Here is a 23,458-nt window from a genome sequence, read left to right as displayed (position 1 = left end):
ATTATGCATTACTGAGGGTTCTGCTCTGCCTTCTGTGTCCTATAGTCACTTACTCTGCAACTGTCAGTTCTCCACTGGCTTAGAAGCCAATAGGCTATTTGTTCTTTTGTAGGGCAATTTTCCTTTCTTTTCTAGTATGTCTTGAGCCGAATCATATTGTGCGGAATGACAGGCTAAGTAAAATATGGCTCCCCCATCCTCCCTCTTGGGCTGCTCCTTGTCTGTGGCACTTCCCACATCCTGCTCCTCTTCATTAGACAGCAACAGTCAGCCTATTTGGGATCATGGGATAAGTCATGACAAAAATATCCATAAAGGGAGAGCCTACCACCTTTCTAGGTAAATGGTTCCATTGTTGATTGGCTATTACTATTAAGATGTTTCTCCCAACATTCAGCCAAAACCTATCCTCTTGTAATTTAAGTCTATTCGATGTAGTTCTGCCCTCTGGAATAGCAGACAGGAAGTATTTGCTTCCTTCTATGTGGCAGCAATTTGCATATGGGGACAAATTTGTGTATAGCATGTCTCTCCTTAGTCTTCTGTTCAGCTATAATGGTGGTGCTGGAAAATCAGTGGATGTGCAGGACTTCAGTGTCTTATTTGGAAGTAAGTGGTTTCCAGGGGGAAAAGCCATTGGCAACGAGACCCAAGCTGTTAGTTTAAGCAGCAAATTGTGTCAAACAGATTGAAACAATGAAACAGCAATTCAGGCACACACAGAACTACAGAATTGTTACTGTTATCAAGAAATCAACTTATTTACTTATAGAAGTATTTATACACTGCTCTCTTGCAAAACATCAAGACAATTTACAGCAAAATAAAACTTTTAAAAGCAACACAAAACAATTGCTAAAATGGCCGGCTACGCCAGAAAAACACACACAACAACAACAACTGCATAAGCCTGTCAGTAGAAACTTTCATTTGGAACCATGGACTAAGATATAAACATAAATGAGAATATATGATGTGAATTCGGACTGTCAAAATCTAAAAGACTTTGTAATATAAATAGTTAAATTGGGCACCTTTTTGTTGTTGTTGTCCAAAACCCCAGTATCACAGATGTCCCCTCAAGGGACATTTGAGAAAGCAAACCTGTAGTGGGTTTCAGATGAGTGTTTCTAATAGTCTGAAAATATAATGCAACTATACATTCTCAGGTTGTTACCCTGAGGGGGAACGTTGCTAATTAAATAGTTTTACATTATATTTGGGCTTTTTTCTGGGTGCCTGTTTTTGTCTTGTTCTATTACTTAGATTTATTTTTTAAATCTACAGTCTGATAAGCTAAGCTTCAGGTCCTGAGTATAAATTTCCTAAGAATCTGTCCACATTTTCCTTTGCCACCTGCTTCTTTCCAATATGTTGTCTTTGCCTCTTCCACAGCAGTCACAAGTAAAAAAGATGGCCCATCTGTTAAATGCTTTTGTCTACCCACTGACAACCAGAATATGTATTTTGAAAGACCAGGGAGAGAGGGGATACAATGACATGTTTTGGTTTTTGCTATTACAGCAGCTTGCAATAATTCTCAGAAATTAATATTTATCATGTATCCACTCACTGATTATGAATCAATTTGTGTGATTACCTTTATTTCAACTAAAGTAATGTATTTAGGTATATAATTATATGAAGATAAGCTGACTGTTAACAAAGCACTTCTTCATGCTAAAATCCAATTACTACTTAGCATAACATTCAAATGCGAGTGTATTTTTAAGCAGTGAGTTTTGAAGCTGGTGGGGTTTTCAGAAAGGTTATCTGCAAATTCTCTTTCCGTACAAAATAAAATATGCCGCTCAGTCAATTAGATGCAGCCTGATCCTATATACGTGGTGTGAACAGTGACTTAAAACAGTGTTGCTTCGGTCACATCAAATGTGAACCATGACTCTCCTGCACTCCCTTTAAAGCCAAGGTGGAGAACTTGAATGAAGCTTGAGGCCAGTCATGTGTCTCTCACCAGCCCTCTGTTCTATAGGCTAACTCCTATTTCATGCACTGTCTCTCTGGGAACTGTTTTCTTCAATGCAAGAGGCAGAGTTGGGATGGAGTAGCCCAGAGAAAAAAAAAAGTGCAACTCTGCACTGCTGCAGGTCCACCCACAATTGGTTTCTGGGACTGTCCATCATCAGCTGTAACCCTACATCAACTGCCATCAATGCTTGCTGTAGAACAAACCACTACAGCCTCTCAGGTGCAGAGGGATCCATAACATAAATGATTCCATTGTTGCTGAAAGGCTTTCAGTGTTGTATGTCACCTTCCATTTGCTCTCTGTTCCTATCCCATCCCAATCCTCCTTTGCTTTTCCATGCCACCTATTAGGTTGTGTGCATTAGCGATGCAATCACACTACTGCACCACTTTGGTTTACACTGCTTTATGCTCCTTTCTCACTTACTTTTGGCCATGTGGCATTGCTCTTCAATGACTTCTATTCCTACCGTTGTGATAAGTAGTAATGAAGAGTATTTGGCTATCAGAACTGAATAATTGTCCAGGGGGGATTACTTCCAGCATGAAATATGATGGTACCAAAATGATATCAAGGTCTGTGCTAGGCAAGACTCGTTGGAGACAGCATCCTACAGTGCAGGTGCCACCACTAAACAAGCTTTTTCTTTGGTAGCCACCCACTGCACCACAGATGACGGGACACCCAAAAGTGCATGTGTTGAGGAAAGCACATGGCGAGACAATGAGTCCTTCAATATCTTTGTTCCCAGCCATGAAGGGTGCTAAATGTCAAAATGAGCACTTTGAATTGAGTCTGATGACGAGATGGGAGCCAGTGGAGTTGACAAAGCACAGGCAAAATGTGAGATCGTAACACCCAGTCCCAGTTTATAGCCTTGCAGCTACATTTTGGACTAATTGTACTTTCATACCATCTTCAAATGCAGCCCCAAGGATAACACATTACAGTAGCCTAATCTGGACATTTTGAATACATGGGTCTGAGGCCAAGCTATTTTTGCCTAGAGCTTCTCCTTGTTTATATTTATTGCTTGGTGCTGACAAATCCAACCTAGGCTGGAAAGAGACACAATTCTCCTGGTGGTGTTGCTTTCTCAAATGACTCTTCAAAGAGACACTTAAAAAAAGAGACCCTGAAGAGGAGAGCCTGGTTTATAGAGCATATACTAACTTTTAGATAATGAAGAGATATATGAACATAGAGCTAAGATGTGACACACAGTTTACCATTTTATTACCTATAATTTGTCTTCCTGGGCCTGCATTGGTTTATTCGTGCTTTTACTGCTTACAAGTAAATTCCCATTTGTCCTGTCTTCCTACAAATGTGGCAACATTATTGTTACTTTGAATTCTAATATTTACAGATTAGTATCATGATTCATTAATCAGTTAATCTTAGTGGAGTCTCAGGTGCCAGACCAGAGTACCCTCTTAAAGTCCAGGACTTATTTATTTATTTATTTATTTACTTACTTATTATTTATTTATTTACTTATGAGATTGAGACTGTACCTTTCTAATGCATATGAATCACTCAAGGAGGCTTGCAATAATTAAAATCACAGTGACTTAATTACTGCAGCACAGCAACAAAATAAAAATATAGTAACAATAAAAAATAGTCAATAAGAGACAGCATGATAGCTAAGATGCAACCAACTGGATCCTTTAGATGGAAGATGAATGACAATTTGTTTAGAGATCAGGAAATTACCAAGAAGGCCCAAAAAGTTTTGAAGGATTACTTTGAGATAAACATGAATAATATGGTGGAAAAAAGAATAATCTGGGACGCAAGCAAAGCTGTAATGAGGGGATTCTTGATACAACAGAATGCAGTAAAGAAAAGAATACAAAGTGAGAAAAAAGATAAGATCTTGGATAAAATAAAAGAATTAGAGAAGAAATTAAGAGTGAATCCGAAGTCACAGCCAACTCTGAGAGAAATTAAACTTTATCAAACACAATATTCTAAATTGATAAATCAGGAAATTGAATGGAAGGTTAAATTAATGAAACAAAAAACGTTTGAGTCGGCGAATAAATGTGGAAAACTGCTAGCTTGGCAGTTGAAGAGAAGACAAAGATTAAATACTGTTACAAACTTAGAGGTTGACGGAAAAAACATCCAGAATCCAGTGGATATCAGAAAGTGTTTCCAGAGATACTTCAAAAAATTATACACCCAAGGGCCGCAAGACGATGTAGAGATTAAACAATTTTTGGCAAAAAACGGACTATCTAAATTGTCACAAGAAAACAGGACAATCCTGAATTCTAAAATAACACGACAGGAGATCGAACAAGCCATCCAGAACATGCAACTTGGCAAATCCCCAGGACCAGATGGGCTGACCTCCAAGTACTATAAGACATTAAAAGACTATTTGATACAACCTTTGATGGAGGTCAGCAATGAAATTATGGAGGGGAAGAGGGCACCGGAGTCGTGGAAGGAAGCGTTCATCACATTAATACCAAAGTCGGAAGCTGAAAAGACACAACTTAAGAACTACCGTCCCATCTCTCTTTTAAATGTGGATTACAAAATATTTGCAGACATTTTGGCAAATAGATTTAAAAAAGTTTTAAATGAAGTAATTCACAAGGACCAGGCCGGCTTTCTCCCAGGTAGACATCTGTTTGCTAATACAAGGAACATTATTGACATTTTGGAACTTTTGCAAACAGATATAAATACAAAAGCAGTTTTAATTTTTATAGACGCGGAGAAGGCCTTTGACAATATCTCCTGGAAATTTATGATGGGAAATTTAAAAGAGATGGGAGTGGGACGGGGTTTTGAGAATGGGATTGAGGCGATATATTCAGAACAGAAAGCTAAACTGATAGTTAATAATGTGGTTACAGAAGAGTTTAAAATTGAAAAAGGGACACGACAAGGTTGCCCTATTTCCCCTTTGTTATTTATTTCGGTTCTGGAAGTGCTATTGAATATGATTAGAGGGGATCGGTTGGTGGAAGGAATTCAGGTCGGTCAGAAACAATATAAATTAAAAGCTTTCGCAGATGACCTGGTTTTGACCTTGCAGAAGCCAGAGCCTAGTACGAAAAGAGTATTACAATTGATTAATGATTTTGGTCGGGTGGCTGGATTTAAACTAAATAAACAGAAAACTAAGGTTTTGGGGAAAAATTTGACTGATACAGAGTCAGAACGGTTTCAGAATGAGACGGAACTTAATGTGGTTAAAAAAGTAAAATACCTAGGGGTAAACATAACAGTAAAAAATCTAAGTCTATTTAAGGACAATTATGAAAAATGCTGGACAGAAATCAAGAGAGACTTAGATAGTTGGTCAAAATTGAAACTTTCTTTGTTAGGCCGAATTGCTGCAATCAAGATGAATGTATTGCCAAGGATGTTGTTTTTATTTCAAACACTTCAGGTTTTGGACAAAACGGAGTGCTTTCAGAAGTGGCAGAGAGACATTTCTAAGTTTGTCTGGCAGGGCAAAAAGCCCAGAATTAAGTTTAAGATATTAACCGATGCAAAACAAAGAGGGGGCTTCGCCCTGCCAGACTTAAAGTTGTATTATGAAGCCGCAGCGTTTTGCTGGCTAAAAGACTGGCTACTTCTTGAAGACACTGATGTGTTAGATTTGGAAGGGTTTAACAATGCCTTTGGATGGCATGCATATTTATGGTATGACAAGGTTAAAGCAAATAAGGCCTTTAAGAACCATATTGTCAGAAAATCATTGTTTAATGTCTGGACAAAATATAAAGACTTGCTGGAAAATAAAACACCAAGGTGGCTTTCACCTTTGGAAGCCAAGGCCCGAAAAAGACCCAATATGGAGGCTAAATGGCCAAAATATTGGGAAATACTAGAAAAGGATGGAGACAATTGGAAATTGCAGAGTTTGGAGAAAATGAAAGACAAAGTGCGAGATTGGTTACATTACGCTCAGATTAAAGAAGTTTTTAAAAATGATAAGAAACTAGGGTTCCAGGTGGAGAAGTCGAAATTGGAAACAGAATTGCTAGAACCAAAGATTAAGGTACTCTCAAGGATGTATAACTTGCTGTTGAAATGGAATACACAAGATGAAATGGTTAAATCGGCTATGATAAGGTGGGCACAGGACATTGGGCATAATATCATGTTTGAGGACTGGGAGAGGTTGTGGAGTAATGGATTGAAATTTACTGCATGTAACGCTCTGAAAGAAAATGTAATGAAAATGATTTATAGATGGTATATGACCCCAGTCAAACTTGCCAAAATTTACCACCTGTCTGATAATAAGTGTTGGAAATGTAGAGAGTGTGAGGGAACGTTCTTCCACCTCTGGTGGACTTGCCCTAAAGTGAAGGCGTTCTGGGAAATGATTTATAATGAATTGAAAAAGGTATTTAAATATACCTTCACTAAGAAACCAGAGGCTTTCCTTTTGGGTATTGTCGGCCAAGGGGTGGCAAAGAAGGACCAGACATTTTTTATGTATGCAACAACAGCAGCAAGGATACTTCTCGCCAAACATTGGAAAACTCAAGATTTACCCACACTGGAAGAATGGCAGATACAACTGATAGACTACATGGAACTGGCTGAAATGACCGGCAGAATCCGTGACCTGGGAGAAGAGAGGATTGAGGAGGACTGGAAGAAATTTAAGAACTATTTACAAAAGTATTGTAATTTGAGTGAATGCTAAATAAGATGCTAGATTAAAATAACTGAGCACCACTAAATTTAGAAGTTTTTAAGAAAATAAGTAAGACTGTGAAAATTTAGCTCCTTCCGAGAATTATAAGATTATGAAATATAGAAGGGATATAAGAATTTAAATAAGATGATAAATTGCTGACAAAATGTTACAACGATGAAAGTGGGAGCGGGAGATGTGAGGAAGTCCAAAGAAAATGTGAAAATATGTTAAGATAAATGTTATATTGTTTATTATGTTTATTTTTATTGTAAAACCCAATAAATTGTTTTTTTAAAAAAAAAGCATGATAGCTAAGATGCAGACTTCTATGAAATCACTTCAGTGTAGCAAATGAAATCACTTCAGTGTAGCAAATTAAAAGCTTGCCAATAAAGTGTTCATAAGGTGGTGGAAGGCAATCGGAGACGAGGCTATCCAAAGCTCCCAAGACAAGTTGTTTCGCAGTACTGGTGAGGCCACTGAGAAAGCCCTATCACTTGTATTACTTTATTATTATATTATTTTGGTCACCTTTTACAATAGAATGTCTCAAAGTGACTTGACAAAAAATAAGATACAGCAAATGAAGGCAATTTAAAGCATTGACAATACAAAATACGTAAAATGCTCCACCAATAATAAATTTATAAGAACCAAGTCCTACCCATCAAACGCAACTTGGTTTTACTCTAGGCAAAGTTCTTTGACAATTTTAGTGTTCTTGAAGGATCAAACTTACGTAGTAAAAGTGGAAGTTACTGCATTTACAGCAACGTGATTGATGGGACCCACTTGTGAACAACTTTGGATCCAACCTAATGGTATAATTTCATGATCTGCTACATGATCTGCACGATCATTTCCTGTTTGTGGTACCATATCATATGATTAATTAAGCTTTAGGTGGCAGTCATTTGGAGCCATCCATCTTCCGTCACAAAGGACACCCTCTCTATTTGGCAGCTGTTTAACTCTGCATTTCTGGTGCGTTTCTTTGAGCACAAATGAAAGCTAGCCTTTAAAAGGTACAACATGAACTGATAGAAAAATGCATCCCAAGACAGACACATACTGTGCTCGCTAGCAATCAAAAACTCACTTTTCAAAGCACTGTCTGTTGAGTCATACTTGACTCGCCTCTAAGTACACTCAAACCACTGATACAAAGAAGCATGACAGCAGAGTCAAGACACAGTTTAAGCAAGCTCTGCCTAATTCATTAATTGAGATTCCAGCCGGATAGTCACCAGGCTTTCTTTACACTGCCCGTGGCTGATACAATTGGTATGACATTTTGTTTTCCGTGTTCTCTGATACAGATCAGCTAAAATGCGGGCAAATGCTGTTGCACATTCTGTATCAAAGCCTAAATTCATGCAACAGCACTGGTGTTTTCCTTCCTATCAGAGTTTTTCTTGCCTTTCTCCCCAATGTCGAAAATTTAAACAAACTCCTTGGGGACAGAGCACTGGCCTCCCCCCCCTTTTTTCATTTATGAAACACTGTAAAGTGCCATATACATTAATTGTGCCAAATAAATAAACTCATTCTTTAAACAAGAATTAGCTTAAGGACCAAAAATGTGGAACAATCATGGTTGTTCTTCAAGAGTATTTTTTATTATCATCTGTAGAACAAAGGATGCATGGTACAAACACAATATAGCTCCTGGAGCCATTTACATTATCTGGTACCAAAACAAGGAAGGTATGTAAAACAAGAGTGCATTCTGGTAGGTTACTTATTAAGTGGGAAATCTATGCTATATATTCTCTTACCTAATGTATACAAGAAGGAAAATACAATTCTATGCCCACTAACCTTGGAGTAAGCCCAGTCGAAATCATGCGTAGACATGCAAAGGACTGTGCTGTAACCCACTCCCTGAAATCCATGGAACTAAAAAAATGCTTAAATTTTCTGGATCATGATTTAACGCTAAAAGAAAAGCAATAAATATACTTTTAACTGTTCAGGACAAGACAACATAATGCTCAGAGGGAGTGGTGTTCTCTCACACTTGTCCATGAATCATGGTAAGATGTGCTGAGGTTAAGGATAAGGATAAGGGAGAAATCAATTCATTTCACATTTTAATGTGCAGTTACTTAACTTGTACTTCCTAAACCAAATCAAACTATAACACAGTGATCTTTCAAAATCTTCACCCCTTTAAAAATGCATATAGAAGTCTTATATTATGGAATAGTGCACAAATATACTTATCTAATATATACATGTAAAAATAATAAGCAAAATGCTTTATATTGAGCTAAATTACTTACAAAAATGTGTATATTAGGAAAAAGGAACACAAACCGCTGTGGAAATGGGGTGAATTTAACTGAGAATTGGAAAAAAGAGAAACAAAAAATGGCAGAGTCACCCATCCCTAAGACAAATTTCAGCTTGTATATGAAGTTTTTGACCACCAAAGGGCACTTGGGCTCTGTCAGCCATTTTGGCTTGTCAAACTTTAACTTAAACATCTATAGGTAAATGAAATTAGATTATTCAAATCTGTAAAGTTCAATAGTTACAGCGCAAACCAAACCCAAAATCCACCAGGATTATTGAGTTTCAAATAGGTGGAACTTGGGCTGTCCTGGCTGAACTGAGCTGAGGCTATGCTGGTTCAGTTAGGGCTCAATCAGTGAAATTTAAGCTGACAGAAATTGTGCCGGCATAAATACCCCGAAAGGGGCATTCCTGGGGTGTGAGGGGTGGTGAAAAGGGGCAAGGAGAGACCTATACATATTTCAGCTCAGTCATGTGACCCGATTACCCAATAGAACTAATGTAGGCAAAAAGGCTGGTGTAAGTCAAACTCTATTTTAAAGTTTCAGGTAGGTAGCTGTGTTGGTCTGACGCAGTCGAAATATATTTAAAAAATTAAAAAATTGTCCAGTGGCACCTTAGAGACCAACTAAGTTTGTTCTTGGTATAAGCTTTCGTGTGTATGAAGAAGTATCTGAAGAAGTGTGCATGCATATGAAAGCTTATACCAAGAACAAACTTAGTTGGTCTCTAAGATGCCACTGGACAATTTTTTTAAAAAAAATTATATTTCTATTTTAAAGGTTTACTTTCCCTCTCCCAGGCAGCAGGCTGCCTCAGCTGGCAGTATTTCCACTTCTGAATGGACTTTACATTAGGGTTAACTTATGCTCACTTAATTTTGGGATTGCCTTGCCCATCAGAGTAGACCTATTGAAATCAATGGACATAAGTTAGTCATGACTGACTGTGATTTGGTAAGATGCCAAATGGATATAGACTTTTCCAGATAAAACTGATACCGAAGTGAAATTGTTTTTTATTTGGGCTTATTTGTCGAGGTTTCTTTTGTTTTTGTTCCTGCTTCAGATGGTTTCAAAAATATGACCCGATCTTCCATTCAGGCCTTCTATTCACTGAACTGTACTTATCTACCAGACAGTGAAAAATAGCTAGACTGTCCAACCCTAGGGTGAGTCATCCAACTGCACACCACAGTTTTAGGTAGAAAACTTCGTGCTAGTTTGAGAAGAGAGTTAACTGCCGTGGAGTCAAAGCCACAGTTATTCAGGTGTAAGTTTCACTGCATTTAATGGTATTTACCAGATCATAGAGGATTGCAGCTTTTAAATGTTGATTTGTTATTTGAAAGTAATTATATTTTCTTATTTGGCTGGCAAAGCTATTGCAACATTAAAGATTCTTTATAATTGTCCGTGGAGATGACAAAAGAACAGCAAATCTGAAATGAAAATATTTGATCAAGGCAAAGCATTATGCAGACCTGTAATCAACCTAACTTCAAATGAATAACCTATCCAGTTATTACCATGGCTTTAAAATGTCCCCATCCAGCCCAAGGTCTTTGGGCATCACAAGTCTAAATGCATAAGCAAGAAATAACACATATGGACACACACAGTTCCACTATAAGATCTGTCTGCAAAATATGATTATTTTGAATCAGTAAGTGAGCACTGTCCTCTCCTCCAACTATGTGCTTTCATTTCTTCCAAATAGCTACTGTTGCTTTCAAAGTCCCCCCCCCCCCCAACAGCTTGCAATACACAGTACCTCCTGTTCCCAGGACCTGGGAGCACTGAAATCATACAGCAGAAAATGCCTGATTTCTATGGCTAGCTAATTAATCTAAGGAAAGACAAAGTCAGAAGCAGTCATTGGTAGCACAAGAGGAACAATGGACCAAGTACTTTTGTGTTCTGTCAACCTTGCATATGTTGCAAGGTGATATTCCCTTCTTATTAAATAAACTGAAATGTATTAATTTATGTGCTTCTGTTTACTTGAATCCCCTTAAAAGTGGCAAAAGATGCAATATTTATAAAAGCAATGTAGCAAGAAAGTGTTTGTTTTATTCTGCATTCTTATTTTTAAAAACATTACACATGCTAAAGACTGCTGCCGGCAATAGTGATTGTTTCTCCCCAAGTTTAGCATTGGTTTCTACAAATTTCAGGGGAGACAACACATTTGATTTTATTATTTTATGTTATTTAATGGATTGCTGGCACACATGATATGTAACAATAGAAAATGTCCTGTTTTGTGGCTCATGTATGCTTATTGGTCCATTTGAAACCAATGGAGAACACTGTGGCCAATACCCAGTGCATTCTCTTGAGCTACACAGATTGTCTCTTACTGGCTCCATCTGAGGAAATTTATAATCTCTCTCTAAAGCTCCTCATAAATTGCCAGCATGGTCATCACTTGGGCAAAATTTGGCTACCCTTTTGCTAAGCAGTTTGCTACTTCACACCTTTGAGAGCTATAATCAACTTGCATTGTAAAGCCAGCACAATAGGCACATTTCCCCCCTTCGTTTATGACTGAAGCCTCAAAAATCTTGATGACTGGCTATAATTTTACAATACTCTGGGGCATGTTATATCACCTCATTTCAATTTTAATATTTTCAGGATGATGGGAGAGGCACATGAAATAAAATAACACAGAGAACTGTTTAGAAGAAAAAGATCTACAAGGTGGAAACTAGAAACAAACAAGCATGAAACCATTTTAACTATGATCAGATACTTCTAATGTGTACAAAGCTTACAATTCATGCATACAACAGGCCGCCCATGTGGACCAGTATTACAGATACATTACCTTTGCACAAACATTAGCCCATGTATCCAATGTCTCTGTCACTGAAGTCCACTGACTTGGAAGTTATTGCAGCCATTTTCTGCCCCTAATCACAATGTATGTGTTAAATGTGGTATTTACTAGCAGAATGCAAACATGGGAATGACAGCCCGAGTCCCAGCACCTGTTTTCCTACAATGCTTAGCATCCTATATACAAATAGCACTCTGTGAGAGTGGACCTTTATGAGCTGCCAACTTGGATAAAATATTTGGGGGTGAGGTAAGCCCCACACAACTGATCACATGATGTGGTGTATGCAAAACATTTCAATGGGAATACCCATCAACTTTGGAGGGGGCCCAATCCCCTCAAATATTTTATTTCTCAGAGAGTGAGAAAAGTGAGATTCAAGAGGTAAAATACATAGGTAAAAGGTGGTTAGGCAAGTTGCTATATAGTTAAGTCAGTGACGATAGAATGTTGGGTTTAGGATATTAGAAACAAGATTTGCTTTTTTACTAAATAACTATTGTTTTCCATAAATATATGAATGTGCTCCAGTCTGGGTGGATTATAGGAATAACGTGTCTCACCCTACATGTTAGCTGTGAATACAGTGTTAACCATACAGAGGATGTCTTACTATCCCCTGTAACTCTACATGTTGTCAATACGTTATTCTTGAGAGGAAGATTAAGGGAACTCTGAACTCGGTAACTAGCCAAGTGAAATTCCTAGTGATTTCCAGAGCTGGGGCTTGTTGGGAAGCCCTGAAACATCAGAACACTGGAAATATTTTTGGCATCTAGTAAATATGACAGAGAAATGTAATTTTTGTTTGCTTGCTTTCAATAGGTGCCTTATGGTGAAGTTTAGGAAGTACCACTTGATGAGATTTTTATTGTTGTTTATTACTATTAATACACTGTTTGTAGATGGATGGTTGTTACAACTGGCCACCTATATCTTCTCCTGGAACAGGGTGCATACATGTGTTTGGGAGAGAAAGTGAACATTTCTACTAGCTGGAAAAGACAAGAGTTCTAATTTTCATTTCCGGCTGACTATATGCATCAGTAAACTTAAGAGCTCCCAGTGTTGAAAAATTTCTTTCAGAGAGATAATGGTCCCCTGCTGCCTACGAATCTGAATATTATATTACTGACTTTTAATGCAACAGCATGTGCCAACTCTGTGGGTATTACCCAGACTGTAGCAAATAAATGCTTGGGGCAATTTCATGCTGGGTGATGATATTGGGGAAGGGACCATGAACAGTCAACCATTCCACAGAGTTTTCCTGATAGTCTCAATAAGACTTTCTACTCAGCATCTATTGTGTAATTTTCTAAATCTCTGTTATTTATTAGCCTTTCACTAAAAATAAATATAGCCATGTAAGGCAAACACATCCCAGTTTGCTGAAAACCTTTCATATAGATGACCAGTAGTTTGACCAGTAATATCCTGCTTTTATTTGAGAAGAAAGAATCAAGTGGAGTTGTTCATATGAAGCACCCAGTTCACAACTAATGTTATCTCCATGGTGCATCAATTTTCTGTTGTTCATAATATGTCTCCAGGTCAGGTATGTATGAACCAAAGCTCTGGTACAGCAATCTATCTCTGGATCTGGACCCATGTGTACATGGTGCAAGTCAGTTGATTTAATTTGTTCATGTTGGGGCCAATGAACATGCCATTTACGCTACCAGCTGGAAAGACCATAGCAGTGCAAAAAATGTATTTGAATTTTTTTAATCAGTCTTTTATTTGCATGACTGTGGTGGTAGAAAAACAAAACATGACCATCCTCAGTGTATCCATTTCCCTAGCAATGTCCTTTTGGAGTAATGTAATAAGTATTTATGAATGTAATGAGTGGATCATCATGTGATAATTAAGAGAACTGATTCAGGTTTGCTTAAAGAAATCAATACAGTATTTTTTTAAAGGATGCTTTGCAATATACATTGGAAAGTGGAACACAGGCAAAACAAAGCACTTCTGTTATGGTATGAAAAAAAGAGAGATAAAAAGAAATGCATACAGAGGAGCATGCCTTACAGTGCTATTTCTCAAAACAAAATACTGCTCTGATGAATGGAGAATGAGACAGTTGACAAGACGGATGATAGATTTCCATTTCCTAACCTGAAACAGATCATTTCATCTAGGGCAAAGCATCTGGGACATCAAAAGCTGACTGAGGGATGATGCACCAAGTCTCTGTACAAATAAAAGCCTTGCAAAAACTGCTTAGGTGCTGATTAATTATAAATTGGGCATCAGCAGTGGAAAAGGCCTACTAAAGCCTGTATGATCCTGTAACATTGTCCCCAGAAGCATTGTTGAAGAGGAAAAGAATATGGTAACCAATGGGCAGCCATAGTCCACTCCCAAATATCCCTGGGAATGAACTATCATCATGCACAAGAGTACCTATGGCAAGAACATGGAACACCAAGATCTGACTGGCAGTGGCTCACCAGGATTTCAGACAGGGAACATTCTCAGTCCTTCCTGGAGATGCTGGGGATTGCTTTGCTTGCATGCAAAGCAGTCACTCTGCCACTGAGCTTTAGCTTTTGCTCATGGGATCAGAAATAAAAATGTTTCATTTTCAACAGGCTTCTATGGCAATATGGAAAAGCAGCAAAACATGGTCTACTAGAGTCATACTTGGTGGGTTTCTATTTTACTTCTTATATCAGGTACCACTTGTTGATATTATACTTGAAAATGTACCTTAGCATAAAACAAAAACAAGTACCTTTGTAAATTAAATTTATATGGAGTAGGAGAAATGCACAATGTTGTTAAGAATTAAATGAAGTATTTTTCTCTTAGGAAAGGAACCAGCCAAGCAAACCAATAAAACATGAACAGAGTTAAACAAGATTTGATAAAAGGTAATCCAATGAAGATACGGTAGAATAACCTCACTTTTATAACAATTCATCTTTAAATAATGTCCTCAACTGTATAGCTTGCAACGCACACATAAAAATTCAATTTTGCTTAAATGTGTCATTTATATCTCAGCTCAAACTTGAATAAATGCTCTACTTCTCAAGACTTTGTGTCACCAAACCTGAGAAATAAGTACAACTATACTTGACAAATATGCTACCTTGCCTACGCTCCTAGGTCTTTATTTTATGTTTATAATTTATTTATTTATGTTTTCCTAAATCATCCTTAAGCCAAAATACTGGGCCTATCCTTGTGTGTGCCTTTTGTACTGATGCTGGTTTCCAGGTTACTTAACATATGATAAACAAGACTATAATGAAGATGTTCTATTCCTCCATTCAGAGAATATACTTCTCTCTTGCCCTAGAAATGGGATGGAGATGGAGAGGATGACCAGTTTATTCGGTTTCCTTTCTACTGAACGTGCAGAGCAATCCAAGCCTCCTTTTGTGGTTGTTTCTTTTTGGGGGGGGGGGGTTGGATTGGACATAGATATCCTCTTCCCAACTATTCAGGCTAAGCCATTAGTGCATTATCCCCCCCTTCCACCTGCCAAATGTGAGTGGTGTGGTGTGGTGTGGTGAGTGCCACAAGTGAGATGCGCACTGGCAGCAACCATGGAAGGCCTTAAACAGGGCATTCTGGGGAGAGGGAGAGTCTAGCTGGCCTGAGATCTATTGGATTTGAACAGGGCTGGACTCTGGTTTCAAATTTCAGCAGCACCCTTTGCGTGGCCAAAATTTGGCACCCCTGCCTCTCACCTTCCTTTCTGCTCAATTTACTGTGTCGTAGTAGTGATGCCCTGCGGTGTCCCCTAGACCTGGTGCCCCCACTGCAGTGGAACCAGTCACACTGCCTAAATCTGCCTCTGATCTGAAGCTGGTCACACAACTGTCGTACAATGGCATTAGGTCCAGTTGCTGAACCATCTCCCAACTGGTGCAGCCATGCAAGGCAGGGTTGCTGATGTACCACTAGTGATAGCAGTGTGAGTGCGTGGGGTGGGAGGTTGAATCTAAGGAATCCTTTTTTGTTACTGTTGCTGAAAAGTATATTATATAACCTGTAAAGTCTCACTCTGCATTTCTGTATCTTACTGTCCTCTGGAATATGCGGAATAGCATTGCCAGACCATGTGAAGCAAAGAAAGACTTTATACAACACATTTTGATGTGCTGTCTAGTGACGATATTATGATAAGATACCAGGAAGTGCATGTAAAAACCTAAAAACAAAAGTCTGCTGGACCACTAAGTCCAGAATCCTCTTGTTCACTAAGTGGCTAGAGAAACCTGAGGAGACCCCCCCCCCCAAAAAAAAAATCCTGCGAGGCAAGGGCATGAGATTGAGCAGCTGGAAGTCACTCAGCATAGACTATTATGAAAGATGTATTCCCTAAACTTTCACTATGATTTGTCAAGACAAACCAGTTTCATGACTTAAGGCAGGCACAGGCAAACTCCGCCCTCCAGATGTTTTAGGACTACAACTCCCATCATCCCTGACCACTGTTGTAGTCCCAAAACATCTGGAGGGCCGAGTTTGCCTATGCCTGACGAGGTTTGGTGTTAACTTGTTTCAAAGAAATCATAGTTACATTTAAAGGTTCAAATGAAACGGCACGCTGTGCTCACCTAAGAATAGAAACAGAAGTATCTGAAGCCTTCCTTCCAAGGAGAAGTGGGGTGGGGAAAAGAAAACATGTGCCCATCACAGTGAACCATGGTATATCATAATGCCCAAAAGCAACCATACTGAAACATTTTATATTGTTTCAGAGTCACAGTAGGATGAAGGAATAAATTTAGCAGTTTCTGTGAATATGAACACACAGTGGATATGCCAAAATGATGAATGCCCCTGCAATTCTGTTAACACACTTTAATTTGCAGAGAACTACAGATGCGCAAAGGAAATGCCCACAGGATTAGCCTACACGAGGACTGAACAGAATGACTCAGGCAAGTTTTTTAATGTTTTGTAACGGAATGCTTTTTTACAAAATAAAGAAAAATCAAGTCATGATTTTGCAGCGAGTATTCGTTCTCCTTTGTATTTTGTACTTGGGTGAAATCATTAAAACCTTACATTTTATTTTATTCAACAATGAAACTTATATTAACACTTACATGCATTGGTAGCAGATTTCAAAATGATCAATTTCAGAAATAATTACAAAAATACAAGAAAAGGTCTTAGTAATGCAACTAACAGCTTGAAGAGCACAAATTAAAAACTAAGGGTGTGATCCTAAACATAGATCCACTGGGATGAACAAGTAAGGATGTGGTGGATCTCTAGCTCAGCCAGCAGATTCCCAGCTCACCAAGGTGGTACTGATATACGTCCCCCAACCCTGGCTTAGCCAGAGATACACCACTGTAACTCCCTCATCCTGTCTCAGCTAGATAGAGCTAAGCCAGCTGAACAGATATTGGCAGAACGCCATAGCATCAGCACTTAAGTAAATATGAGGCAACTAAATTGCCTGGTAGCACTGTTTGCATAAAAAACTTTAAGGCTGGACCTAAAGTATTAATTTCATTAAACATTTCTATTGATAAATATCGGAGTAAAGGGTTTGCTGTACTCTAATCAATACAAATAGCATGAAGGAAATTTGGCTTGGATATCAGATTTATACTTCTTCATCCAAATGGCTATGAAGTAGTTTTTATTTATTTCTCCAAAGAAATCCACATTCTGTTTTATTTTTTCCATTCAAAACATTAAATTTTAGAGTCATTCATTAAGAAAATAGGGGCCAAAGCAGGCTATGGGTGGTAGTTTCCCTTACCCCCATCGACTTTGGCATTCTAAATGATTGTACTGCCATAGAAAGTCAACCAGATTTTAAACACAAAGGGGGAAATTGAATGGCTCTGACAAGTGAGTGGAAAAGCTAGCTAGCTAGGTAGGTAACTATGAAGAAAGGTTATTTCTGCTTATTACTACACTCATTTAAGAAAATAGCATGCAAGCTGGTTAATTATTATTCAAGTGCACCTCAATGATGCATTCAATGTTTGCAGGAAAACTCCTAAACCTGTCTAGAAAAGGCAAGTTAACAGATTTATCCATTGGAAAAAATGTATACATGCCTATGTATTGCACTTATGCAAATTTTTGGGCTGCATTTGAACAATTTCTTGTGCAGAAAAAAAGTTGCAATTACATGATTGATGTAATGGATAATAAAATATCTGGTGTTGGCACATACAAGTGGTGAGCTAGGCCTGTTAGTGTTTCTATGTCATTATGATATATTTATTCACTTCCTTGTGCCAAGACTCTTAAATCCTTTCATCATCAGTTTGAGCTTCATTCCTTTACTTACACACACACACACACACACACACACAGTATGAAAGAGGATTTGTGTATTTTACAGATCAATGGGGCATAGTCCCAGGTAAATATATATAGGATTGCAGCCTAAATTATTCATCTTGGCCAATTTTCAAACCAAGGAATCAGCATATCATTCCTCTTCACCAAATGGAAATATTGTTTTATTTCAAATGAGTTACAGAGAAAAGAAATGAAACAATTTAACTTGCCTTGATGCTCACATAGTGTGTTTACTTTAGGAGTCTGTTCTAAAAAAATGCAGCGGGTTACATGATCAGTTGAATTCATGGTATAAAACCACATGCTTTACCATACACATACATGCTGTCTTTTGAACAGTTTCACAAGCTGACCACCTGCTGAGGTTAATTTAAGGGGGAAAATATTTTTCAAAGGGAAACAAACATCCTTTAAAAACAACACTACTACACTATCAAAAACAGTTAAGTACTCCTTTGGGCAACATAACCCATATGTCCTATATTTTCTGAAACCAGTCCCTGGTTTAAAAATTGACTGCATAAACATATCTTCAGCATATATATATGTACGTTGTCATAGTTCATGTGAATTGAACAAAGAATGTGCATGAACAATAGTGATTTGCCTAGTCACATGAAAGCACACAGAATGTAAACAAACTGACTGATTAAATTGAGTATTTCATGAATTGCCAGTAACTGATCATAGTCTCCAAATTGTCTTGCAGAGTGGGTTTTTATCCAATGGTTGTTTTTTTTAAAAATATATATATTACAACCATGTACATTAACAGAGCAAAGTACTAAATTCTGTGTTGACATAACCAATTTGTGAAATTACATGGAAGCTATTATTCTATGAAAGGTTTATCGGTGACATTCTCTTTATATCCCTGTGCAGATATAACACTCCTGAATATTTAGCATACCATGGGATCATGCACTCCCTTCCTGATTCCTTTTTGGAGCACAGATTTTCATCAACTGTTACACGAATCACAACACTGCCATACAGGGCCAAGAGCTTAGGCAGAATTTGGAGACTGCTTTTTTAAAAATTCATCACGAATAAGTAATCATTCACAATGTGAATTTTTAAGCCAGGTTTGAGGACACTGAAGCCTCAATTCTTCTACCATCAAATCAAATCACCACACCAGAAAGTCATGAACCTGTTATTATTGAAGGAATTATTGATGTTACTGTGTATATAGGGCACCCTTCTTTTGACGAGTGAACCCAGGAATCAACTGAGAGCAGATTACTGTCCAACCAACACAGTGGTGAATTCAAGATATTTCTTAATGACTTTTCAAGCATTCCTATGAAGAAGGGCCTCAGAGGATGATCTCTGGGCCTGGGTAGGCTCATATGGAGAGAAGCAATCCTTGAGGTATTGTGGTCCAGTAGCTGGCTACCACATGCCTCATTCCCAAAGAGTAGCAAGTAAACCTGGAAGAGTTAGCAGTGTTTCTTTTGCCTAGTTGCTTGCAGAAGACCATTCCCACCAGCATGGTTTCTTTATCAGTCATAGGAAGTGTGCTTTCCAAATGTACAACTCCTAGACTAGCAATAGGCTTTTGTCAAATATACGTCTCCTGCATACAGAACCTTTCCTTCTATACTTGACAAGGCACTGCAGTAATTGCCTATTTATTTTTCACTGGGAAATGGCCAAAATGTATGGGGAATGTGCCAGTTTAAACAAAATCATATCTTCTCTAACTGCAAATTGTTTCCTCTGAGAAATTCCATACAACCCTTCCTCATTAGATACCGAGAAGCCACACATTATACATATATTCCGTTTAAAAGTTGAACTGTCAAATTGACTTCTCAACCTATGCAATATTTCTGGTAATAATATACACCATTAGAAGAAGAAGGTGTGTGTCTTCTTTATTAAAAGTGGTGAGTGAGGAGGAAGCATATCTCACCATCCCTACTGAGTCTGATGACAAACCTTAGTAATTGAAATGGAGAGAAAACCGCCAGTGCAGATGAAAACAATTTGCATGAGTTTTGTTCAACGTGAGAGAATCTAATGGACATACCATTTTAATATTCAAGCATCTTACCTTGTAAACTGTAGATTTCTCCCACGCTGTTCTGCCTAGTGATGTGATGCCAGTATGCACTACGAGGAAGCGAGATTGACTTGGGTAATGTCATAGGTTCAGTCAAACTGGTCTGGAGCTTGAAAGATGAATAAAATGTTATAAATTCTATTGCCCAGTTCACATCAGTGTTACATGTTTCAAACCACTATAATCACACACAGTGTTGTGAATTAAGCATACTTTACTCATAGCTAACTACTTTTTATTGTGTACAGCAGTAACGAAGAGAGTCCACTGAAACACAGGAGGAAAGTACATTGAAATATATTTCAGATGAATCCATATGAAGCTGCTTCCAAAATTGCAAGTGAAATCTTGAGTGGAAGTAAAACACTTTGACAACTCTTTTGGTGTCACAAGAAAAGAACTCCCCGCCCCCATCAGACTTGGTCAGATTGGGGAATAGGGCTGAACAGAACTGGGAACCAGCTGCTCTGAGAGGCAGTGTTCTGTGCAGAGTTCATGGGTTTGCAAGCAGCAATCTCATTAGAAGGTAATGATTCAGAAAAACAGCATTAATTCTCATGTGGCCCCTGTACTGCGGCTATTGTATAATGATTAAAGGACAACAGGGACATGTCAGAAAGGGACACGCAGTACAGCACACTCTGAACATCACAACAATGTGTTCCTTCCCTGCCTTCCCATTTCTGTCCACAGAAAATACTACATTAACGAGTATGGAATTGCTGCAAATTTAGAGATATTCTTGTTGATTTCCCTTGATGATATATTTATAATTACACAAATAATTTCCACAAACAACATACTTACTCCAGAGTGATCCTATTAGATTCCCATAAAATTACTAGTCTGGAGAAAACAATGTGTTTGTAGTTGCAACTCTCTTGCATTACGATATCTGATGCAGCTCCATTCAACACTTCAGCAAAACAGTATGTTGCTTTTTTTTTTTAACATTTAACCCCCCCTTCCAAATTAAATTCTAACTTAATGTATTTATCAAAATGAAAACAAAACAAAACAAAAACATTTCAGTTGTAATCTGAATGAGCCTATTTCATTTGAGGCAGAATTTAAGTCAAGTCCTCTCAGTCAAAACAGTTCCTGGATGAGGAATGAGGAATGAAATTGGGAAGGGGACACACTAAACTCTGAAATCATTCTGTTGACAGACAAGCTCCTTTTTATTATTTTTTAAATAAATCTGACCTGTTTTATTTCTGTATGCTGCTTTTCATTTACTCTTTGAAACTGTGGTGTTTTAATATGTTCTACTGCATTTTTAACCCATTTTAAAAGCCATATTTGGAACTTGTTGAAGAGAGAGGTATACGCCCATAAAACAAAGAAACAACTCTGCTTCCTCTGCTAGATCAGACTAAGGGTGAACCACTGCAGGTATAGGGTGGTATATAAAATCAATAAAACAACAACAGCAACAACAACAACAATAGCAGCATAGCAGTCCCACCCTGCTGCCCCTTGCAAACTGGAATGCAGTGGCACACAGCCTCTGAACTTAAGACCTTTAAGCGGAACCTCATGTCTAAAAGCCACTGGCAGATCTATCCTCCATGGGTTTTTCTAACTCTCTTTTAAACCTATCTCAGGCAGTGACCATTAGCACACTTTGTGGTCATTAATTCCATATGCATGCACTGGGTGAAGTGTTTTATTTTGTCTTAATTACAGCCAATCAGCTTCAAGGAATGACCGACAGTTCTAACACAATGGGAGTGGAAGAAAAAGTTTTCTTGATCTACAGTACTGGGATACAGTAGCTCAGTCATAAGACTCATAATCTAAGGGTTGTGGGTTTTGAGCCCCATGTTGAGCAAAAGATTTCTGCATTACAGGGTGTGGTCCCTTCCCTTCCAGCTCTGCAATTCTATTATTCTACCTTATTGTCTTTTTCTTTCTCTGGAACTAAGAGTCCCAAACACTCCAGATATTCCTCATAGGGAAGATGCACCAGCAGCAATCATTGCCGTTTTGCTTGCCCTTTTCTTATGCTATTTTTTCAGTTTCAATAATGATCTTTTTCTGAGATGAGTCCACCTCAAATCCACCCCCAATCTGCTCAACAGCTGATCTTGTGAACCTTACTTTTAAAAGAAGGCAGCATGTGTCCTAGGAGCAGCCTGGATGCAGAGTTGAACTGGACCACTACTTTTGGTTCAAGCAACCCTGAAAAGTTTCCATTTCTTACATATGATAAAAATCCAAACACAAAATTTTGAAATATATGTCGCCTCTTCATTTTTCAATATTTTATTTTCAGCAAGAAGAAAGATATGCAAACAAGCACAATACACCATTTCTGCCAATGGAAAAAAATGTATCTAATGATGCAGTTTTATGGGTATCAATTTGTCTTTCTTTATTGCAACATGTTTTCACATAGCTTACCTCACTTGCAAGTTTTTATTAGAGCCTGTATTGAGAGTACTGTAAAGTACAGGAGTACTGGGAGCGCAGCCCATGGATGCCCTTTGGGTTTCACTTCAAATGAGTAAAAAGTACCTCAACCTCCAGTGCGGCTTTTGAAGTTTTAAGAGCTGCATTTTTCTCTGGGAAAAAGGCTATTTGATCTCACACATTATCTAAATGTTATGTGAGATCAAAAGACCCTTTTCTAAGAAAGAAAAACAAAATCTTCTAAGAACCTTCAAAAGAAGCTGCGGAAGACTTTATCTTGAGAAAGAGGGAATTCTGTCTCAGAACCAAATCTGACCAGCAACAATTCCCTGCCCTATTAAATTAGGCTAGACTAGTTACACGTATTTACACAATGGGTTTTGGTTTACACACAAAAACATAACAGCATGGTACTGGACAGGAAATGTTGGAACTAATGCTTGAGTTGTTACTTTTTGATTTGGTGTAGCTATGCTGTCAGATATACTGTTGCTGTGGCATACTTCTGACAACATGAGTTGTGGAAGAATGTCATTGTAGATTAAGATCTAGACACAATATATATGGAAAAGCTTGCATATGGCCTGGAATGTGTCTGCCTAAATGCCTCAGTTGTAGAAATGGACCTGAAACAAGGCTAGAGTTCAACTGTAGAAATATTGCAATAAAAATAGTTTATGAAAAGTAAAACAAACAAATAAACAACAAACAAACCAAAAGTGAGAATCTTGAGCTTTCCTACCTAGGCCTTGATTCATTTATTTCCAGTCCTTTGTATCTAATGAGTGCTAGTGACATTTACTGCAATCTTTTGCTGCTGCATTTTTATAACTGCATTTTATAACATCTAGGCATATCTGCCTAT

The 23,458-nt window shown here is 38.0% G+C and overlaps 1 protein-coding gene and 1 long non-coding RNA gene across 2 annotated transcripts in view; both read right to left on the bottom strand.

The window, feature by feature from the left end:
- The window catches only part of LOC308481711, a 490,911-nt gene that overhangs the window by 149,543 nt on the left and 317,910 nt on the right, over nt 1-23,458 (bottom strand). The gene's annotated exons all lie outside the window — the stretch shown is intronic.
- DOK6 (docking protein 6) overlaps nt 1-23,458 on the bottom strand; it is a 189,573-nt gene that overhangs the window by 18,088 nt on the left and 148,027 nt on the right. The window contains exon 7 of the mRNA XM_081014274.1: nt 20,170-20,287. Within this exon, the coding sequence (XP_080870400.1) occupies nt 20,170-20,287 (118 nt within the window). The remainder of the gene's footprint in view (nt 1-20,169; nt 20,288-23,458) is intronic.

The sequence above is a fragment of the Podarcis pityusensis genome (genome assembly GCF_964106645.2).
Source record: "Podarcis pityusensis genome assembly, chromosome: 7".
NCBI classification, from domain to species: domain Eukaryota; kingdom Metazoa; phylum Chordata; class Lepidosauria; order Squamata; family Lacertidae; genus Podarcis; species Podarcis pityusensis.
The sequence above is the reverse complement of the archived record's forward strand: the minus strand, read 5'-3'. Positions and strand labels throughout refer to the sequence as shown.